This window comes from Bos grunniens, chromosome 9, assembly GCF_055505025.1.
Source record: "Bos grunniens cultivar Pamir isolate PY7600 chromosome 9, Bosgru_T2T1.0, whole genome shotgun sequence".
In the NCBI taxonomy this organism is placed as follows: domain Eukaryota; kingdom Metazoa; phylum Chordata; class Mammalia; order Artiodactyla; family Bovidae; genus Bos; species Bos grunniens.
The window spans coordinates 74,454,124-74,475,796 of record NC_141173.1 but is presented as its reverse complement, the minus strand read 5'-3'; the positions used below and the strand labels follow the sequence as shown (position 1 = coordinate 74,475,796).

Here is a 21,673-nt window from a genome sequence, read left to right as displayed (position 1 = left end):
TACTTAGCAGCCCAAAACTACATTTTATCAGCTTTATTTTCATCCTTAACTTGAACTTACTTGGAATAATTTTGCTAACAATTTTAAAACACCTTGCACTGTGCAATTAAAAACGACCTCTTAAAATTAAATTTGTACACTTAAAAGGGCTTAACTTTAGACAAAATTTGTAGTTGTGATATTACATAATCTTTTTAAACTCATTTTAGGAAATTAAAGAGAGTGAGTTTAAGGGAATCCCGATAAGTTACTTGGAGGTTCATCCCAATGGAAAACGTTTATTAATTCATACCAAAGACAGTACTTTGAGAATTATGGATCTCCGAATGTAAGTATATTTCAGTATTTGCAGGTTAAACACTCATAGAGTAAGTAATTATTTAATTCATATTTATACAATGCAGCTGTGGTTCTCAACTAGAGAATTTTGTCCCTCAGGGGACCTCTGGCAGAGTCTAGAGACACTTAAATGTTTATTCTAGTATCTAGTGGATTGTTACTCAGTCACTCAGTAGTGTCTGACTCTTTGCGACCCGAGGGACTGTGGCCTGCCAGGCTTCTCTGCCCCTGGAATTATCCCAGCAGGACTGATGGAGTGAGTTGTCATTGCCTCCTCCAGAGGATCTTCCCTACCCAAGGATTGAACCCATGTCTCCTGCTACTCCTGCATTGGCAGGTGGATTCTTTACCACTGAGCCACCTGGGAAGTGAATAGAGACCAGAGATAATGAGCATCCTGCAGCATATGAGACAGGCCCCTACAACAATTATCTAACCACAAATGTGAATAGTTTTGAAGCTGAGATGTAGTCAACTACTTTTTATTTTCACTTTAAAAAAGGAGAAACTTCTGCCATGGACTATCTTTTATCTCTGTGATATTGGTTAGCATAGTAATATGATCTAATGTCATGCCTGAATAAGAGGGCTTTTTACTAGCATAACAGTGGCATGGATGATGTGGGAGAATGATAAGCAGAATTGGTTCATCAGGAGTTTAGAATGTAGTTGTACTCTCCAAAATAACTTGCAAAACACTTAATTAGCCTACAGTGTGACATCTTCAAGGACTGTTATAGAATCTGCTATTCTTTTTTTTTTTTCTGTACATCATACCCAACATCATACCTGGAAGGTAGCAAGTACTCCATAAGTATCTTTTAATGAATATAAATATATAGTAAAAGGATTATGTTTTTCATGGTAACAGTGTAGCTGAATAGCTATAATAAAGCCTTATGTTCAAGGCTCTATGGAGAGTCTGGTCTTTGAGCTCAATCTTGAAGGGTGGATAGAATTTAGATAAGATGGCAGTGTCCTCTCTAGGATAGAAAGCCTGGAATAAAGTCAGGATGTGGGATAATAGAAGTTGTGTTCAAAGCAGAGTGAGTTAGTCCATATGAGCTTTGGTTTCTTGCTGAGGAATGCTGAGAGACTATGTAGAGATTTGAGTCAGATTTTAGAAGTCCAGGCCTGCAGAGTTTAGTTGTTCTCTTTTTAAGTAGTATACTATTCAGCCCATGATCACACTTGGGCCCTGGAGGAAAACTGCTTATAGTCAAACACTGCCTGTTCCATCCCTTAAACTAACTGATAAGTCTCTTTTCCTCCTCGCACAAATGGGAGAGTACTACACCATCCTCGTAAGTGTTTGGTGGGCAATAACTAGTTTACAGATGTAAAGTATTGGGTTGGCCAAAAAATTCATTTGGGTTTTTCCATAACACCTTACAGAGAAACCCTGATGAACTTTCTGACCAAGCCAATACTTAAATTAACAGAAATAGCAGAAGTTTTGACCCAGTAACCTTGGGTTTAGGGATTTATGTTAAGAAAATAATTGTGAAACAGCGCAATGAGTGTGTGTATACACACACATACACACACAAGGTTGTTCACAGAAGTCATATTCATGCTAGGGGAAGCATGTTGGATAACTCTTCAGTTCAGTTCAGTTCAGTTCAGTTGCTTAGTCGTGTCCGACTCTTTGCGACCCCATGAATCGCAGCACGCCAGGCCTCTCTGTCCATCACCAACTCCCGCAGTTCACTCAGACTCACATCCATCGAGTCAGCGATGCCATCCAGCCATCTCATCCTCTGTCGTCCCCTTCTCCTCCTGCCCCCAATCCCTCCCAGCATCAGAGTCTTTTCCAATGAGTCAACTCTTCACATGAGGTGGCCAAAGTACTGGAGTTTCAGCTGCAGCATCATTCCTTCCAAAGAAATCCCAGGGCTGATCTCCTTCAGAATGGACTGGTTGGATCTCCTTGCAGTCCAAGGGACTCTCAAGAGTCTTCTCCAACACCACAGTTCAAAAGCATCAATTCTTCAGATACTGGAAATATCCTAAGAGTTACCCAACAATAGAAAATTTCTTAAGATACATTTAGACAATGATATATGCCTATTAAAATGATAATGCATAATTTTTATTTTCTGACATGAAAGGCCATTATTCATGGTTCATTGTTGACTGAAAAAAGCAAATAACAGAGCAGTATATGTAATATCCTCTCTGTAAACCAATGATGATAATAGTACCTGTGCTGTGCTGTGCTTAGTCGCTCAGTCATGTCTGACTCTTTGTGACCCCATGAACTGTAACTTGCCAGGCTCCTCTGTCCATGGGATTCTCCAGGCAAGAATACTGGAGTGGGTTGCCATGCCCTTCTCCAGGGGTTCTTCCCAACGCAGGGATTGAACCCAGGTCTCCCGCACTGCAGGCAGATTCTTTACTGTCTGAACCACCTGGCACATAATAAGCACTGAAAATGTTAGCTGTTATTATTATTCACATGTTTAAAAGCCCAGAAGGGTACATGCCATATTTAATAGATGATTCAATAATGGTTTTTCTAATATTTCTGCAGTAATCAAGTATTCATTGATTTAAAATTTTCTTCACATGGAAAAAATATAAGAATATAAAAATTCTGTTTGTTTTTGAGTTACCAATTCAAATGCATCTTCTTTGCTCCATAGCTAGAAATCATCTCTCTCTCTTATCCAAATCTGCAAAGGACTTTTTCTGTTCTTCTTTTGTGGCACTTTCTACATTCACTTTCTATTCTTCTTTGGTGCATTTCTTCTCTCTCCTGCTAAATTATAAGCTCCCTGAGCTCAGGAACTCCCTCTACTTTATTCTCTATCCGTCATGGAATGTATCCTGTGTAACAGATTCTCACAAGTTTCTTGTCAAATGCAAATGAAGTATTGAAAAGTTTTTCTACCACTAGTCATTGAAATGGGTAAGACAAGTTACATTTATAAAATCTTTTTGGTTTCTAGATTAGCAGCAAGGAAATTTGTAGGTGCAGCAAATTATCGAGAGAAGATTCATAGCACTTTGACACCATGTGGGACTTTTCTCTTTGCTGGAAGTGAGGATGGTATAGTATATGTTTGGAACCCAGAAACAGGTAAATAGCATTTCATTGAACTTTAAAAAGATTTGTTTTGTTTTTGATGAAGTATAAAAACTGCCATTTTATAGAATAATTTTCAAGGAAATTCTGATTTTAAGTTCTCAGTTATGTTTTTCAAAATTGGAAAGCTGATAATGAAATTTAACTACAGTCCGAATTTATATTAATTCTGTTCTTTATGGTTGTGATATCTTCATGGATTTAGAATTTTGCATTATAATTTAAGGTTTATTCTTTCCTTGCTGGTAATGAGATATTGTTGATCTCACAGAAGTATTTAATGGACTGTAATACAAAATTCAGTTATGAACTGAATTTAGAGTTCAACTAGGTATACAAATGGTTAACCATCTACAGTTCATTTTTATTAGAAACAAACATATTCCTGTCAGAGTTTTGGATATTTGAAACTTAATAGCCATTTACCTGAACTACTATAATTCAACTTTTTCAATAAAATGTTACATTGGATAGTTCATTTGTGCTTCATTTTGCTTTTTGGAAGAAAAGCCAAAACTTCATAAACATTTGTTTAGCAATAGAAAGAATTTTATAAAATTTACTTTAAAATTTCTTTAATGAGCATCTTTTTTATTTTCATCTCTCCCTTTAGGCGTTTTTGACTAATCAGTTCACTTAGGATTTTGTTTTTCTTCTTTGCTTTTTGAGTTCTGATTTTCAAAACTTCTGCTGTAGTCATTAATAGTATCCTGCTGCTGCTGCTGCTAAATCGCTTCAGTCATGTCCGACTCTGTGCAACCCCATAGACAGCAGCCCACCAGGCTCCACCGTCCCTGGGATTCTCCAGGCAAGAACACTGGAGTGGGTTACCATTTCCTCCTCCAATGCATGAAAGTGAAAAGTGAAAGTGAAGTCGCTTAGTCGTGTCTGACTCTTAGCGACCCCATGGACTGCAGCCCACCAGGCTCCTCCGTCCATGGGATATTCCAGGCAGGAGTACTGGAGTGGGGTACCATTGCTTCTCCACATTAATAGTGTGTGTGTGTGTGTGTGTGTGTGTGTGTATGTGTATATGTGTATATATATATATATATATATATTTAAAGCAGATGGTACATCAAACAGCCTCTGGGGGAAAAAAAAGAAAAATTAATTCCTCACTAAACTTCCCCTAGCCGGATAATTTCTTTAGTTTTAGTCCTGATATTCCTCCCGTAGTTCTCCCTGGAGTTGTTTCTTAGCTGGCATTTGCTCAGCTCTGTCAGATCTCAGATCTCTACAGATCTCTACTTCCAAGCTGTTTGTCTTTAGTTTGTGCCTTGAAACTCCATCAAGACATTGGACCAAAAAGAAGAAAAAGGAAGGCCAAGAGAATGAAAAATAATTGTTTAATATAGTGGGTCGCAAAAGAGTCGGACATGACTTACCAGCTAAACAACAACAGCTCAACTATAAGTATTTAAGGTTTTCCTGTAAATAGCATGAGGTTTATTATTACTTACCATAAAGCTTTTTTTGATAAGTTGCAGGATAATCTTCTAATGAGAAATATCTGAGATAGTACAAATTATTGAATGTCTTTTCTTATTTAGGAGAGCAAGTAGCAATGTATTCTGACCTGCCTTTCAAGTCACCAGTTCGAGACATTGCTTATCATCCACTTGAAAATATGGTTGCATTTTGTGCATTTGGGCAGAATGAGCCAATTCTCCTGTATATTTATGATTTCCATGGTAAGTCCACTGCTTGATAAGGAGAGAATATTTAGAGTAACCTTTACATTTAGGCTGAACTAGAAATTATGAGCTCTGTGAAAACTCATTCTTTGTATTAACAAAACTCTCTTGAAAGTATTATGAAGGCCAAGCAGCTTAAAAAAGATCATATTATTATAACATTTTATTTTGTCATGAGCATTTTTATTATGGAATTTAAATATCATCAGAAGTATACCTAATGGTTGTGTTCTTGTATTGTAATCATAGAATGGTGGTCATCATTCTCTTCATAGATCAATTTAAATAAATAAAATTCACCTAAAAACGATTTGGGAATATCTCTAACATTAAAAGGTAAATATCATTTAGGGTATGTGAATCTGTAATGTTTTTACTTGAATATTGAGTTAATTTCTTATTCTTTGTTTTCTTTTTAACTGAAGCACAGTTTAAATAAGTTATGATTTTCTGAGAGTTTCTTAACATTAAAAAAAAAGACAAAAAAGTCACTTAGAGCTGATTGACTTTATTGTACAGCAGAAACCAACACAACATAGTAAAACAATTATTCTCCAATTAAAAATAAACTTTAAAAAAGGAAGGGAAAAAAGTCAAGCCTCAGCAAAAATGCCTTTTTCTACATTAAAATCACACTATTCTTTAATTTTGGAAAATAATAAGGAAATAGACGTTGAATACGTTTTTAAGAAATAGTATGGCATTATTAGAATCATTTGCATTTATTCTGTTGTTCATATATTTCCTTAATTTCTGACCTGAAATTAGGATTTCGTTGTTCTGTGTGGTATTGATAGTGTTGACACTCTCAAAATTGCAGTTCCATTTTCTTCATATGTTAATTCTTACACAACAATAAATGGTTTTTATAGTCTCTTTCAGAGAAGGCAATGGCACCCCACTCCAGAACTCTTGCCTGGAAAATCCCATGGACGGAGGAGCCTGGTAGGCTGCAGTCCATAGGGTCGCTAAGAGTCAGACACGACTGAGCAACTTCACTTTCACTTTTCACTTTCATGCATTGGAGAAGGAAATGGCAACCCACTCCAGTGTTCTTGCCTGGAGAATCCCAGGGACGGTGGAGCCTGGTGGGCTGCCGTCTATGGGGTCGCCCAGAGTCGGCCACGACTGAAGTGACTTAGCATAGCATAGCATAGTCTCTTTAGTTTAAGATACCATTCACCATTTTTGCTAAGATGATTTACACACAATGTCATAAGTACATATATATATAAATATGCATTTAGATAACGTTGTGAAACTATTTGGACAGAATATTTTAAATTAGTGAAATGCAAGTGGTTAAGCTTCCTACATTAACACAGTGTGAATTGGTTAATGTTTGTGATAAGTGCTAAGTTGTTAGACAATTGAATTAAGCTGTAAACCTGAAGTTTTGATCATAGTATGAATCTTATTTCTTTATAGGTGAGTTAGAGAATATATGTAAAATTGAGATTATCTTGTTTTAAAGAATTTATAGAGAAGAAATAATGAATTTCTGTAACACATATTCAGATTTACAGAACACTATTACTAATGGTGAATTGTTAAACAACACAATACCATTTACTGTTACAATCAATTTAGCAAAAGTCAACACTGCCTGATCACAGGAAAAGACAAGTGGATTTCTCAAATCATCCAGTGTCCAAATTTGTTGTCTAGTTCAAACATAGATCCTGAGACAGGTCTTTCTTTTATACATTTTTAATCTTCACAGAAAGAAGAAGAGTTACACCTCATTACTTTGTAATTGGGACTGTTATTCAGGAACTAGGTATACAGTTATTTCCTCAAACTCTTAAGGAGTTTCACAACAGTTTTCATTCAATTTCTAATTTGCTTTTGAAATTTTCACTACAAGTGCAATTTCAACCTCCACCCTTATCTTTTTTCTTCAGTTTACTTTTTGTCTTTGATACAAGTTCATCATTAGATTAGGTTTGTCCATTTATTTTTTCAACAGTAGGTTTTTAGACTAAGGAGTCCATTCTAGAAGCATATGTAGGGAGAGCCAAGTGTTTGAAAGCATTGGTTTTAGGCTCAGTTCTCTTTCTTTGGTGATCTTGCACAAGCCTTCCTGATGCTCCAATTTCCCTGTCTAGTGAATGGTCCTACTGTTGTTGTTCAGTCGCTCAGTTGAGTCTGACTCTTTGCAACTGCATGGACTGCCAGGCTTCCCTGTCCTTCATCATCTCCCGGAGCTTGCTCAGACTCATATCCATTGAGTCCATGTTGCCATCCAACCATCTCATCCTCTGTCATCCCCTTCTCCTACCTTCAATCTTTCCCAGCTTCAGGGTCTTTTCCAGTGAGTTGGCTCTTCGCCTCAGGTGGCCAAAGTATTGGAACTTCCGCTTCAGCATCAGTCCTTCCAGTAAATATTCAGGACTGATTTCGGATTGACTGATTTGATCTCCTTTCTGTCCAGGGGACTCTCAAGAGTCTTATCCTGCACCACAGTTTGAAGGCATCAATTCTTCGGTGCTCAGCCTTTTTTATTATCCAGCTCTCAGATCTGTACGTGACTACTGGAAAATCATAGCTTTGACTATATGGACCTTTGTAGGCAAAGTAATGTCTCTGCTTTTTAATACGCTGTCTAGGTTTGTCATTGCTTTTCTTCTGAAAAGCAAGCGTCTTTTAATTTCATGGCTGCAGTCACCTTTCACATTGATTTGGGGCTGTGGTCCTACTACTACTGCTATTACCTGTCCTGCCTCAGAGAGTTATTTGTGAAGATGCCATGAGATAGGAACTGTGAAGGTACTTTGTAAGTTGATAAGCACCATATTAAAACAAAAAAGATAAAATAGACTGTTATGCTCATCCAACCAGTATACACTTGACTTTATGGGAACTTATGTTTTCATATGCTGATAGCATCTCTTTGGAATGAAACTGAAAACAGGGTTTTTTGGGTTTTTTTTTCTCTTTCTTTCTTTCTGTTAGTCAGCCTTTTCCTTTTATATCTTTCTAGCTCAGTTGTTTTAGAAAATAAATGCATAAAATTAAGAACATCATGTTATTTCCACACTGTCTTAATGTAGAGGAGGGATTTCCATGGTGTTTGAGAAATTTAAATGTCCAAATAATACACATATTAAAATTATTTTTGCAGTGTCAGTTTGTTTTTGATATACAGACTTATCTTTATGAGCAAAACTCAAAAGACTTCAACACATTTTCCCAACTCATCACTGCCTATCTTTAAAAAGAAGCATCTTAGGAAAAAGTTATGTAATCTCAAGCAATTCAAGATTTAGCACAGTTCTCATAAATGATATATAACCATGAAAAAAAGGAAAGTTGTTTCAGACTCTAATATACTCATTAAATACAAGCCAGAATCATGAAGTCTTTACCTTTTTTCAGTGAAAATTATGGCATTTATTACTGACCTATTATAGTTTTGCCTTGTATTTTATTTATCTTTTAACACAGGACTATTTTGCTCAAATTTTCTTGTCTGAAAATAAAGTTTGCATGTAGTTTTACATAAGTGTTTTCATGATATTAAAATTGAAAGATCTAAAACAGTTACATGATTTTTTAAAATAGTATTTATCAGAGCTACTGATACGTTTAGGCAATTTTCAAGGAAAATGGAGCAAGTTCTTTTTTTTTTTTTTTTTTTTTATCAGCTAAATAAGCTGTGAATGAGACCACAATGGTAGCTAAATGTATCATCCATCTTTCAGTTCTAGCAAAATCTGTGAAGAGTCAGCAAGCATCTTTCCCTGTTAAGCATATGTTCAGGTTGTGGTCTTCTGGGTCTTTCATTCTACTGACTTTTTGCTTTTTTTGGTAAGAAATATGATTTTTACTTTCAGAAGGCAGTTGTATTTGCCTGATGTTGAAAGAGTTAATCATCTAGTAATACAAAATTTAGTCACAATGTACCACAAATAATGTACTTTTAGGATTCCCATAATAACAGAGTACTAGTCAGAGAAACGGCTTCTCCTGAATTAAATTTATGAAGCTAGACTTTAGCAATTAATGTTCTGTTATTAATCAATACTTGCCTACCTCAGAATGTAGGATCCTGTTCTACATTTAATGGTAATTACATCTGATACAAAGCATTTTGCATGGGCCTGGTACTATTTTAAGCACTTTACATGTATTTATTTTAAGTTTTCACAATAATCTTATGAGGTTGGTACCATAATTATCCCTGTTTTATGGGAACCAGGACTTGGATCCATACAGTCTGGACTTGGAATACATGCTTTCATTTGCTACACTAAACTTTTTAGCAGATTTCCTGAAATATTAGCTTTTGATTGTCTATTATGCAAACCTTTTTTTGTTCCTCCAAAACCATTTATTCTTCGTCTCTGTGAAATATGTGATTTTTTTTGTATTATCTGTACTTCATGGGAAGTAGAGTTGGAGGCTTATTTGTCTTTTTTTTAAGCGGTACCTAGGCAGCATGCTGACACGTATTGAATATACATGTAGTATTTTGTGTAGAATCAAGCCTAATTTTCAGAGTTGTCAGCATTATATAATAATTCCAGGTAATGAGCCTAATTTTTCTCTAGGTGGCAGTATGTCCTCTGAGTCAGCATTAACTCTGGAGTGCTTTTCCATCATTGTGTTTGAGACAAAGCAGATCTTTATTGAGCATCTGTTGTGTGCCAAGTTGAACAGGGCTGTGAAACCCAGGAATCAGAATCATGTGCTTTTCTGATCTTTTATACTTCCTAAGTAGTTCATTAAACCTCTGGGAGAATTTTAGTTGGACTGAAAAGCAACCTACTATTGACACTAAACATGATTTTATTTATAGAATTCATATTTGTTAATGATCACCTCTGTTGGTCATTGTTGATAGGTGTATTTTTCACATTGTGACATGCTTTACAGAGTTCATGTGATATATACCTTTACATTCCTATAAAATTTTTGTTATAGAACTTGCCTAGTAACAATAAGCCCATGGTGTTTATTTATAAGGTCCTATACCTAACCTGTCATATTACTGATGTGCAGTAAATCCATAGAACAGAATTATCCACCCTCACATTTTATAAAAATAAAGAATGAAAGCCATGATCAATATGATCAATTAGTAAATTTGGGTCTAATAATAATAGTAGTAGTTATGGTAGCTAACATTTATCAAGAATTTCTGCTTGATAAATAAATATAAATAAAAATAAAATAAATAAAATAAAAATAAAATCAAGCATTTATTTGTTTATTTATTAAGTATTCCCTATTCTAATTATCATTTTACATACGTTATCTTTACAGTCTTCCCCAGTCCTCACAAGGTAGATGCCCGTATTATCCTCATTTTGCAGATGGTAAAACTGATGCCCAGGGAAATTAAGTTGAATGACTTCACACGATTGATAAAATGATGTCACTCGCCAGACTATCTAACTCCAGAGCCTGTGTTTTTAAAACATTAAACTGTCTGCTACACTACTAATTTAGACTTTGTATTTCCTATTTCATGAAGTAACTGAAGAAGGTAGCCATATATACCTGTGGTGAAATGAAGTGTTTGTTTTCAATTTTAATATTTAGGAAGACCCCTGATAATTAAAACTTTGGTTGTCTAGTATCATTATTAATTGTTCACTCCTTTGCAAATGTTGGGGATAATTATAATACATTAAGCCATTACATTCTCAGTATAGTCCAAAATATGAATTTTCTTTATTATATAATATTAAATTTTATTTTAATTAATATTTTAAAATAACTACTTTTACAATATCTTTGCAATAAAGTAATGTCTAGTTGAAATTTGACATCTGTGGTTTTATGTATAATTTAATGGTGTTCTTGAAGTACAAATTGTGAATGATTCAAAAACAGATATTAATATTATACTTGGATAATATTATCCTTATATATCCTATAATATAAGGATAATATAATCCTTATATTTGGATAAAATTAAGCTGTAACATATATAACTGATCGTAGGTCAACATTTTGGATATCTATTATTAGGTTAGTAGGAAAAATTAAGATAGCATGACAACCCACTCCAGTATTCTTGTCTGGAGAACCTCTTGGACAGAGAAGTCTGGTGGGCTACGTACGGTCCAGAGCGTTGCATAGAGTTGAACACGGCTGAAGTGATTTATCACGCATGTATGCCAAATGTTAAGACATATTAAAGCCACCTGTTTCTTGGTCATATCGTGAAGCATCTGTTTTAATAATACACACATGATGAATACTCTGATAGAAAGCTTGTGTCATTTAAGGATTCAGGGCCTGTGGAAAATGTAGTCAACTTAATGGGTTTGAGCACAAACCAGAGTGCTGAATTCCTCATCCAGGCATTTCATTATTCTTACCTTGGTGCTTTTTAAGATGCCCCCAAAAGAAAAAAAAATGGTACTGTTCAAAATAGACAACAGTGTGGAGGGAAATACCAAAGAAGGAACTAGAGCATTTTGGTTCTAGGCAAAAGGATATCACTTTCTATTTGACACTGGTCAAAAAATTTATCATTTCTACATCTGTTTTTCCACCTGAAAAGTTAAAATAATTTTCTATCTTATCTCAGTGTTCTATTAAAGGATAAAATGAAACTAGAAAGCAAAGATATGGAGCATTGATATATGGAGCAGTCTACAGCAGGGAAATCCTAGCTGTTTTCTGTAGCAGTAAACTATTTATTTCTCTAGTTTTGAAATCTAGGAAGTCCAAAATCAAGGGACTGACAGATTCTGTGTCCAGTGAGAGCCCACTTTCTGGTTTATAGATAGCACCTTTTAGCTGTTACTTCATATGGTGGAAGGGGCAAGGGAGCTCTCTGAGGCCTCTTATGTAAGGGCACTAATGCCATTCATGAGGGCTTTGCTCTCATGACCTAATCACCTCCCCAAAGCCTCATCTCCTAATATCATCATCATGGGAGTTAGGATTTCAGGATAGCAATTTTAGGGGAATGTAACATTCAGACCACAGAAATTCTCTTCAAGAAGCAAATGTGAAAGGAAAAGGGGGAGGCTGCTACTTAACTGCAGAATGCTAGGAAACTAGAGCAGTTAGACTCACCAGCTTATAGTAATAGTATCGTAATTAGAAATAGAAATATTTATAAGGTATCTGGGCTTCCCAGGTGGTGCTAGTAGTGAAGAACCCGCCTGCCAATGCAGAGACAGAAAAAGACACAGGTTTAATCCCTGGGTTGGGAAGATCCCCTGGAGGAGAGCATGGCAACCTACTCCAGTATTCTTGCCTGGAGAGTCCTCCTCCTATGGATGGAGGAGCCTGGTGGCTACATCCACGGGGTCGCAGAGAGTTGGACACGACTGAAGCGACTTAGCATGCATGCATGCATAAGGTATCCAGTAAGATAATTATGTACAGTAACAGGGCTACGTATAATAGCAGATGTTGACCAAAGGTATTAAATGTTGAACCAAAAGGAAATCTTAGTGTAGTGTAAGAGAAAGACTGTGCTATTTTTTAGTTATATTTTTATTATGAAGTTAATAACATAAGTACACATAAATTTTAATAATGACAAACCTTGTATTCTCTTCAAATGCAAAGGGTACAGGATTAAAATATCTTATTTCCTCCATTCTTCCTCCTATAAAGATAAAAATCTCCTGAGCAAACCACTTTATTTTTTATGATTGTTAAAGGCCAGAACATACACAAAAGCACTGAACTTATATATATAAATCAGGATAGAGTGTCAGTTATGAAAACATTTTAAGAAATTTTTAAATTATGTAAAATGTAGAATCCCAAATTTTAGATGAAAAAAGATAAATTTAGAAGTATTTTGATGGATATAGGAAGGAAAGGAAACGACACTTCCCTTAAGCAAATGTAGTTGTCACCTTGGTGTTCTCAGTACCACTCAGCACACAGCAGGAATTTCTTGTTGACCTCCAAAACTTCAGACCCCCAAAAGGCAGGCAGTGTGTTTGTATTCCCAGGGCCTGCTCTAGTGCAGTACTCAGAGCCATGGAAGGATAGGGATGAGACTGTTAGAACTGTGAGTTTTCAACATTATTAGTTAGGTTAGAGCTAAATTCACAGGAAGAGAAAATGGCAAAGGGAAGAGGTACAGTTATCAAATTGCAACATTGTACTCTAACTGTGGCCTATATAATAATGATTTAGAAAGCTTTAAGTGTTAGAAGCATAGAGCTTAAAGGAATTTCAGAAACCATCTATTATCATTTTATAATGAAATAATCTGCACACTCTTGTACAAATAGATATTTCTAGTGGGTAGAGGAGGGGAAAGAATACAATAACTAGTCAGCAGCCTATTTGTAGTATATGAGAAAGTGGGTCTTTATGAATATTACTGGACTTCCCTGGTGGCTCAGATGGTAAAGCGTCTGTCTACAATGCTGGAGACCCGGGTTCAATCCCTGGGTTGGGAAGATCCCCTGGAGAAGGAAATGGCAATCCACTCCAGTACTGTTGCCTGGAAAATCCCATGGACAGAGGAGCCTGGTAGGCTACAGTCCATGGGGTCGCAAAGAGTAGGACATAACTGAGCGACTTCACTTTCACTTCACATGAATATTACTGGAGATTGTTTTATGACTCTTCACAGAACTAGAGGAGCTTAAGATAAAGTAGGGTGTTAATTTGACTCCTTGAAATCTAGTCAGATAGCTTTTCTACAGAAAATTCCCTTTAGACAATAGAAATAAGAATTCATAATTGCATGGGATTTATTTTTGTTATCTGCATCCATTTAGGCCTTTTTAATCCTTTCTGAAAGGCATCTTAATGCTTGGAAAAATAAAGAAATACTTAGGCAACGCCTTTTGTAATTTTACTAGTTAGATAACTTTCTTTTTTAAAAAAGGGAAAAATGTTTAGCGTAGCATAATGCTTAAAAAATACAGTCTGGCAAAAGGAATAAAATATTACCAAAATCCTACTGTTCTGTATAGCTGTTGCTTATATTAGCATTGGTGCTTCTAATGAAGTGAAATCATGGTTGACTAATGTATATTTGTGGGCTTCCTTGTTGGCTCAATGGTAAAGAATCCACCTGCCAATGCAGGAGACGAGGGTTCAATCCCTGCGTTGGGAAGATCCCCTGGAGAAGGAAATGCAAACCACTCCAGTATTCTTGCCTGGGAAATCCTATGAACAGAGGAGCCTGGCAGGCTACAGTCCACGGGGTCACAAAAGAGTCAGACATAACTTAGTGACTAAACGCCATAAGGAGTCAGAAGATGCCATTGGTTAGTGAAACCCAGTTTTACTTTCCATTCATAGTAGCAGAACCCAATGAAATGTTAAAAGGCCAATTTTATTTTTTTAACTTTTTATTTTGTATTGGAGTATAGCCAATTAACAATGTTGTGATAGTTTCAGGTGGACAGCAAAGGGAGTCAGCCATACAAATACATGAATCCATTCTCCCCCAAACTCCCACCACCCAGCCTGCCACATAGCACTGAGCCAAGTTCCCTAGGCTATACAGTAGGGAAAGGACAATTTTAAAAAGCAAATAAGGCAAAGATCATGGAACATGATTTTTACATCTTGATTCATTCATCCCTGACTGATGCTAGTGTTAAACCTCCAGTCTTTGAGCACTTTTCTTCTACAGCTTCAAAGTTTCTCTTTGTTCTTTAAACAGTCTTCTGTTTGAGGTAGATAAATGTTCTGAGTGTTAGGAAAAGAGGTCCAAACTGTGTACTGAAAAATAATAGACCCACAAAAATCTAAGTGTTGACACAGCTACACTTCTAACTGAGAACAGTAATTGGTGCTGAGGAATGCGCATCACTACAAGGGTGAGTGGTAAGGTGGTCTCCTTCAATTTTGTTCCCTGGTTCTTACCACTTTCAAAGTCTGCAGGCAGAGAGCCCCTTTGTCCTTGAGCTATTCCTGGCTTAGAACCTGTGAATGAAGTAGTACATGAATATAAAGATCAAAGACCTAAAATTGTTAATACGTGCTCTCTCAAGTCCATACTTCTTGTAACCAAGGATGATGACTTTTAAAAAAAGTGATCATCTTTTTGTATATTCATGATATTGCTTTATAAACTTTTTTCTTCTGATTAATAATATATTGTGAGAAACTTTCCATCGTGATAATTATACATATGTACATAATTTTAGTGGCTGAATTCCGTTTCATTAAATGAATACACTGATTTATTTAAACAACTGTTGTTGCACAATTCCACTGTTATATGTTTTTCATTATTTTAAGCAACACTGTAGTACACACCTGCCTACCCTTACTCAGTTTATTCCTTGGGGAAAAAATATCTTGAGGTACAGTGGGTTAGTAGAATAGGCAATAAAAGAAACAGCACTTTCCAATTTGCCTTTTTCTCCTTATTTCTGCTTTAATTATTAGTAAGGTTGGCTATGTAGTTCTTGTTTTGTGATTTTTCTATAATGGTCATTTGCCCATTTTTCTGTTGGATTATTTATTTTTAATTGATTTGATGGAGATTCTGATAATAACCCCTTCTGTCACTTTCTTTAAGCAGTTTTATTGAGGTATAACTGACAGTAAACTATATATATATATTCTTTTTCTTTTTAGATTTTTTTTTTTAGTGTGGACCATTTTAAAGTTTTTATTGAATTTGTTACAATATCATTTCTGTTTTATGTTTTGGTTTTTTTGGCCTCTAGGCATGTGGGATTTTAGCTCCCTAACCAGGGATCCAACCTGTACACCTCGCATTGTAAGGCAAAATTTTAATCACTGTACCTCCAGGGAAGTCCCCCTAAACTGCATATATTTTAAAAGTACACGCTGGTAAGTCAAGACATAGTTATATACTTGTAAGACTATCACCTCAATCAAGATAATGAACATATCCATCATCCCCCAAAGTTACTTTGTGCTCCTTAGTCATCTCCCTACCTCCTCCTCCCATGAGGCAAACACTGAATTAATTTGAATTTTCTAGATTTGTATATAAGCAAAACAGTACATGCCATATACTCATTTTTGTTGTTGTTCTGGCTTCTTTCACTCATACTTCCTTTGAAGTTCATCTTACTTTGTGTTTTAGAGTTTATCGATAGTTCTTTTTTATTTCTGAGTATGATTTTATTGTACTGCTATATCATGGTTTGTTTTTCCATTCACCTGTTGATGGGCATTTGAGTTTTATTTAGTTTTTAGCTACTACAAATAAAGATGCTATGAATATTCATCTACATGTGTTTGTATAAACATATGTTTTTATTTCTCTTGAGTAAATTCCCAAGAGTAGAAGGGCTGGATCTCTTTGCAGACATGTTTTAAGAAGCTGCCAAACTGTTGTCTAAACTGGTTGTATCATTTGATTTTCTTACCAGTAGTCTATGTTTCAGTATCTCCGTATCTTTTCACAATTTGAAATGGCTAATCCTTTTAATTTTAGCCTTTGTAATTGGGTAGAGGGCTATTTCATTTTGATTTTAATTTGCTTGTCTTTAATGACTAATGATGGTAACCACCTTTTTGTGTGCTCACTTACCATCCATATTTCTTTTTCAGTGAATTGTATGTTCAAATCTCTTGCCCACTTGTAAAATGGGCTCGTTTGTTTTCTGATTATTGAACTTTGAGAGTTAGGTTTCCTTTATACGCATGGTACTCTATCAGATATATGACTTGCAAGTATTTCTCCCTGTCTTTGGCTTTTCTTCTGTCTTAAGAGCTTTAAAGAAGAGACTTTGAAATTTTTATGAAGTCCAAAATTACCATTTTTTCTTCTATGGATTTTTAAGTTGCATAATTATATAATCAAGGAAATACTATTTTAAATGATTATTTTTTTCTCCTTTGTACTTACAGGCATTAAAAAAATTTCAAATCCATTTATTTTAAATGATCAAATGAGATGCCTGTGAAAGCATCCTGAAAATCACAGAGTTACAATAAAAGTACTATTTCCTTCCTCCTCCTTCCCCTCCTCCTCATCGTCACTGTCATCAAAAACATTCAACTTCTGAGCCATCTGTTCCACTCTGGAGAATTAATCCAAAGGAAAACCTCCTTTAAAAAAAACAAATTACAAAAGCACTTCCTCACATACTTCCCAGGTGGCTCAGACACTAAAGAAACTGCCTGCAATGCAGGAGACCTGAGTTTGATCCCTGGGTCAGGAAGATCCCTTGGAGGAGGTCATGGCAACCCGCTGCCATATTCTTGGCTGTAGAATTCCATGCACAGACAAGCCTGGTGGGCTATAGTCCATGGGGTCGTGAAGAGTCGGACACAGACTGAGCAATTTAGCACTTTCTTTCACTTTTCTTTACTTACATATGGTCTATAATGAGGGAAAACAGAAAACATTGTAGGTATTTAACAATAGGAGAATACATAAATAAACTGTGGTGCTTCTTTCAATGAGATATTGTAAGGCATTTATAAATGGTAATTATACAGTGGTAGAAATAGAAAAAAATTACATTTAAATTGAAAAACTGTTCAATTGTTTTTATACTCATAACCTTACATAAAATGTACATATGGATAAAGATTAGGAGGGGCATAGAAATATGAAAACAGTTGTTTTAAAAGATAGGTTTGTGAATAATCATTTTTATTTTTTTTGTATTTTCTTTAATTCTACTTTGTGTTTTTTTGTACTGTGTTTTCTGTATGTATCTCTTTAAAGCTAGGATCCCATTCTAGTATGTTATATTTACCAGTCCAAGATACTGCCTGGCCTTCCGGGCTCTGTTATACTGCCTCTAACCTCTGACATGAGGTTACCTGTGAAATTAGTTTATTTCCTTCTTTATGATTTTGTCAGTCATGTTGTATTATTATTATGCAATATTTAAAATGTTTTATGCACTTTCTGATCATGTGTTTCATGGCTTAATTTTTCCATTGTGCTTTTACTGTGATGATTAACTAATCACAGACTTGTTTTTATTTCCCAGTTGCCCAGCAGGAGGCTGAAATGTTCAGACGCTACAACGGAACCTTTCCATTACCTGGAATACACCAAAGTCAAGGTGCTTTATGCACCTGCCCTAAACTGCCTCATCAAGGATCCTTTCAGATTGATGACTATGTCCCCACTGAACATTCTTCAATGAAGATGCAACAAGTGAAACAGAGAATTGATTCTGTCACAGTATGTTTATTTCATTTTATGCAGTAGACAAGTTGGAAACTTTAAAACCATTTCAATCCTGTTTTACACACCCATGCCAATAAACATTAACTGAATGGAAAAAGTGAGTGTTAGTCACTCAGTCATGTCCAACTCTTTGTGACCCCATGGACTATAGCCCGCCATGCTCCTCTGTCCATGTAGATTCTCCAGACAAGAATACTGGAGTAGATTGCCATACCCTCCTCCAGAGGATCTTCCCAACCCAGGGACTGAACTCAGGTCTCCTGCATTGCAGGCAGATTCTTTGCCACCTGAACCACTAGGCAATTCCAGTAGTTACTTAAAACTAGGCCTTCTTCTACATGTATAGTTACTTTCTGGTACTTGTTCTAAAATCACTAACTTCAGTAAGCAAACTAAACTTAGGATAATCTATTATGTTTTCCTGGCCTGATAGATTCTGTAACTATCAGCCCAAGACCTGTTTCTCTATTTCAAAAGTATGTGTCTATATGCACATATACAGCATGTAGGCACACACACGTAGGACAACCAACTAACCTGGAAAAATACTTAACATAAAATATAAAAGAAACAGCCTTCTTATTATGCAAGAACTAAATAATAAAGAAAGTAGTGAGACTTCAATTAGGAAATGGATAAAAGAAATAAACATGTACTTCCATAAAGAGTAGGTACTGCTGCTGCTGCTGCTGCTAAGTTGCTTCAGTCGTGTCTGACTCTATGCAACCCCATAGACGGCAGCCTGCCAGGCTCTGCCGTCCCTGGGATTCTCCAGGCAAGAACGCTGGAGTGGGTTGCCATTTCCTTCTCCAATACATGTAAGTAAAAAGTAAAAACGAAGTCGCTCAGTCGTGTCCAACTCTTAGCAACCCCATGGACTGCAGCGCACCAGGCTCCTCCATCCATGAGATTTTCCAGGCAAGAGTACTGGAGTGGGGTGCCATTGCCTTCTCTGAAGAGTAGGTACAAGTGTTTCATCAATGTATTTTAAAGTTCCATCTCACTTCTAAGAAAGGTAGTGCCACCAAAACCAGATATTTGCTGCAAAACTGGAAAATAGATGATAAAAATGAGAAGGACAATGCTTGGTTAAAAGTTCTGTGGTATTCTATTAGTGATAAATTACTATACAGTCTTTCTCAAAGTTAAGTGGGAAAATGTATTGAGAAGGTAGAATATCCTTAAAAATCCTTATGCTCTTTAACCATAATAGTTCTTTTACTGAGAATTAGCCTTGAAGACATGGACTTCACAGGCTTGTTTTTTGTTGTGTTCCCCCTTTTGGTGCATTGCCTGGCACTTAATAAATCATCCCTTCTTCTCCTCCTTTGATAGGAATATCGACCAGTTTTAAACCAAACATAGGAAGAACTGCATTGAGACATCTTTAGTTTGGACTGTACTTTCTTCCTCTCTCCTTTTCCTTTTTTATAGAGTTATAGAGTGTGAGGTATGCAGATCACACAGGCAAAGGGGGTTAGGTTTAGTTGGAATATGGAGGAAATTTTTTTTTATGTCTCACTATAAATTATAGAATATATGATTATAAATTAATGATTTCAATGTTGTAATTCTGTATATTTTAACATTTTTAAATAACTGAATAATGCATGGTGTTCCAAATTTTAAGAGGAAGTATGAATAGATAAATGGAGTTTTAAAACTTAGAGAAAAATATTTATTCAGTAGGGGGAAAAAAGGTGGCCTTGTATAAAATATTGCATGGCAATATGACTTCATCTACAGACCTAAAAGCAACTCACAGACAGACATATAAAAAAAAAAATTTCATACAGCCTGTCAGTCTTTACACTGTAAAGCTTAACATTCTGGAATCACTTTGGTCTTGAAGCTTTTTACCTGCATCATCTTTTATAGCTGTCATCCTCAGATAAATGAAAGGATGTAAGAACAAATGAAAGTAGATGTACAGGAAAAATTTTTTTAATATATTTCAGAAAAATATTTTTTAAGATATGAAATCAAAGGCAAGGGGGAAGTAAATTGATACTTTATTATAAGAGAATAACTTATTTGTCTTAGAATCATTGATTTATTTAGCTTTTGCTTAACTTTCCTTTTAAAAATTATTCAGATGTACGCTTTGGGATTGACATAGATTGAGGCTTCCTTTGGAAATGAAAGCCTTGTCTATGTGCTGTGGTTTTGTAAAACCATATATTTCCCGTGTTAAGAGAATTCTTTGAACTTTTTTTTCAAATGTTCTCTGCAGATTGTTTTCTCTCAGAATGTAAGTAGTACGTATGGGAGTAAAAACAAAATGTCATCTTTGTTCCCACGGAAGCGCCATTCTTTTTACGTTTTGCAGGCATTTAGGTTGACTAGATTCCCACCTTTGGTCTCAGTGCCTTTTCTCATATTTCCTGAACTGTGTTTTGTTTGTTATTGTTCAGTCACTAAGTCTTGTCCAACTCTTTGCAATCCCATGGACTGCAGCATGTCAGGCTTCCTTTCCTATCTTCTGGAATTTGCTCAAACTCATGACCATTGAGTCGGTGGTACCATCCAACCATCTCATCCTGTCACCTCCTTCTCCGCCTGCCCTCAGTCTTTCCCAGCATAAGGGTCTTTTCCAATGAATTGGCGCTTTACATTAGGTGCTCAAAGTATTGGAGCTTCAGCATCAGTGCTTTCAATGCATATTTAGGGTTGATTTCCTAGGATTGACTGATTTGATCTCCTTGCTGTCCACGGGACTCTCAAGAGTCTTCTCTATTTTACTAAACCCCAAATTCCTTTTTCTGTTAGGTTTCTGTTACTTAGTTTATAAGAGACTCTGTCATGGTCTTCTATGTAGAAGTCTAATAGAGAAAACTGAATTACTTCTATAAGACTGTATCCCTGAGTATACTTCTTTCTTTGTAACCACGGAAGAAATGTTTTTCTAAGAAAATATAGTTCGAGTTTAGGGTGTGATTTGTGTATGTGTGAATTTTGCATAATAAGTTCAGCTCTGCAGACATTTCATAGGTGTTTACCCGTGAATGAGTAAAAGTTGCCAAAAATAGATAATTTGCTGTTCTTGGTAGCTTTATCATTTACTCATAATAAAACTCAGCTGTTTCATACTTAACAGAGCCAGCACTGTGCTACCCCTGCAGCATCACCTACAGGGCTCTGCAAACCAGCAAAGACCTCACAGGTAGACAGAATCTTGAGAGCAGTGACACTGCTCTTTCTAAGGTTTCAGACTCAGAAATTTGGTCTTATCAGTATATCCAGAGCTCCTCAGTATCTGGGTTACCTGCTAAGAGTAAGTGGTCCTACAGAAAGTTGACCTATAAACTTAAATATCTTATAATGAAAAGTATACCTCTTCAGCTGCCTGAGCACTCAAGACCACTCTCCCTTTTAAAAATTTACCTACTATCTAGGTCAGTGATCACAGAGTCATAGGGTTTGAATGGGTTTAAAAAATGCTTTAGAGACTTCCCTGGTGGCCCAGTG

The 21,673-nt window shown here is 35.9% G+C and overlaps 1 protein-coding gene across 50 annotated transcripts in view; it reads left to right on the top strand.

Annotated features, from left to right (window-relative positions):
- AHI1 (Abelson helper integration site 1) overlaps positions 1-21,673 on the top strand; it is a 219,446-nt gene that overhangs the window by 66,872 nt on the left and 130,901 nt on the right. For 38 of the 50 annotated variants that reach the window (XR_015133236.1, XR_015133226.1, XR_015133223.1 and 35 more), the window contains 4 exons: positions 210-328; positions 3,291-3,421; positions 4,981-5,121; positions 18,003-18,199. Coding sequence is in view for 20 of the 50 variants with exons in the window: in XM_086317985.1 (XP_086174111.1) it covers positions 210-328; positions 3,291-3,421; positions 4,981-5,121; positions 18,003-18,199 (588 nt within the window). In the remaining 30 variants the exon portion in view is untranslated. Of the gene's footprint in view, positions 1-209; positions 329-3,290; positions 3,422-4,980; positions 5,122-15,749; positions 15,877-18,002; positions 18,200-21,673 lie in introns of all 50 variants that reach the window. The other 12 variants (XR_015133231.1, XR_015133232.1, XR_015133230.1 and 9 more) reach the window with 3 other exon arrangements.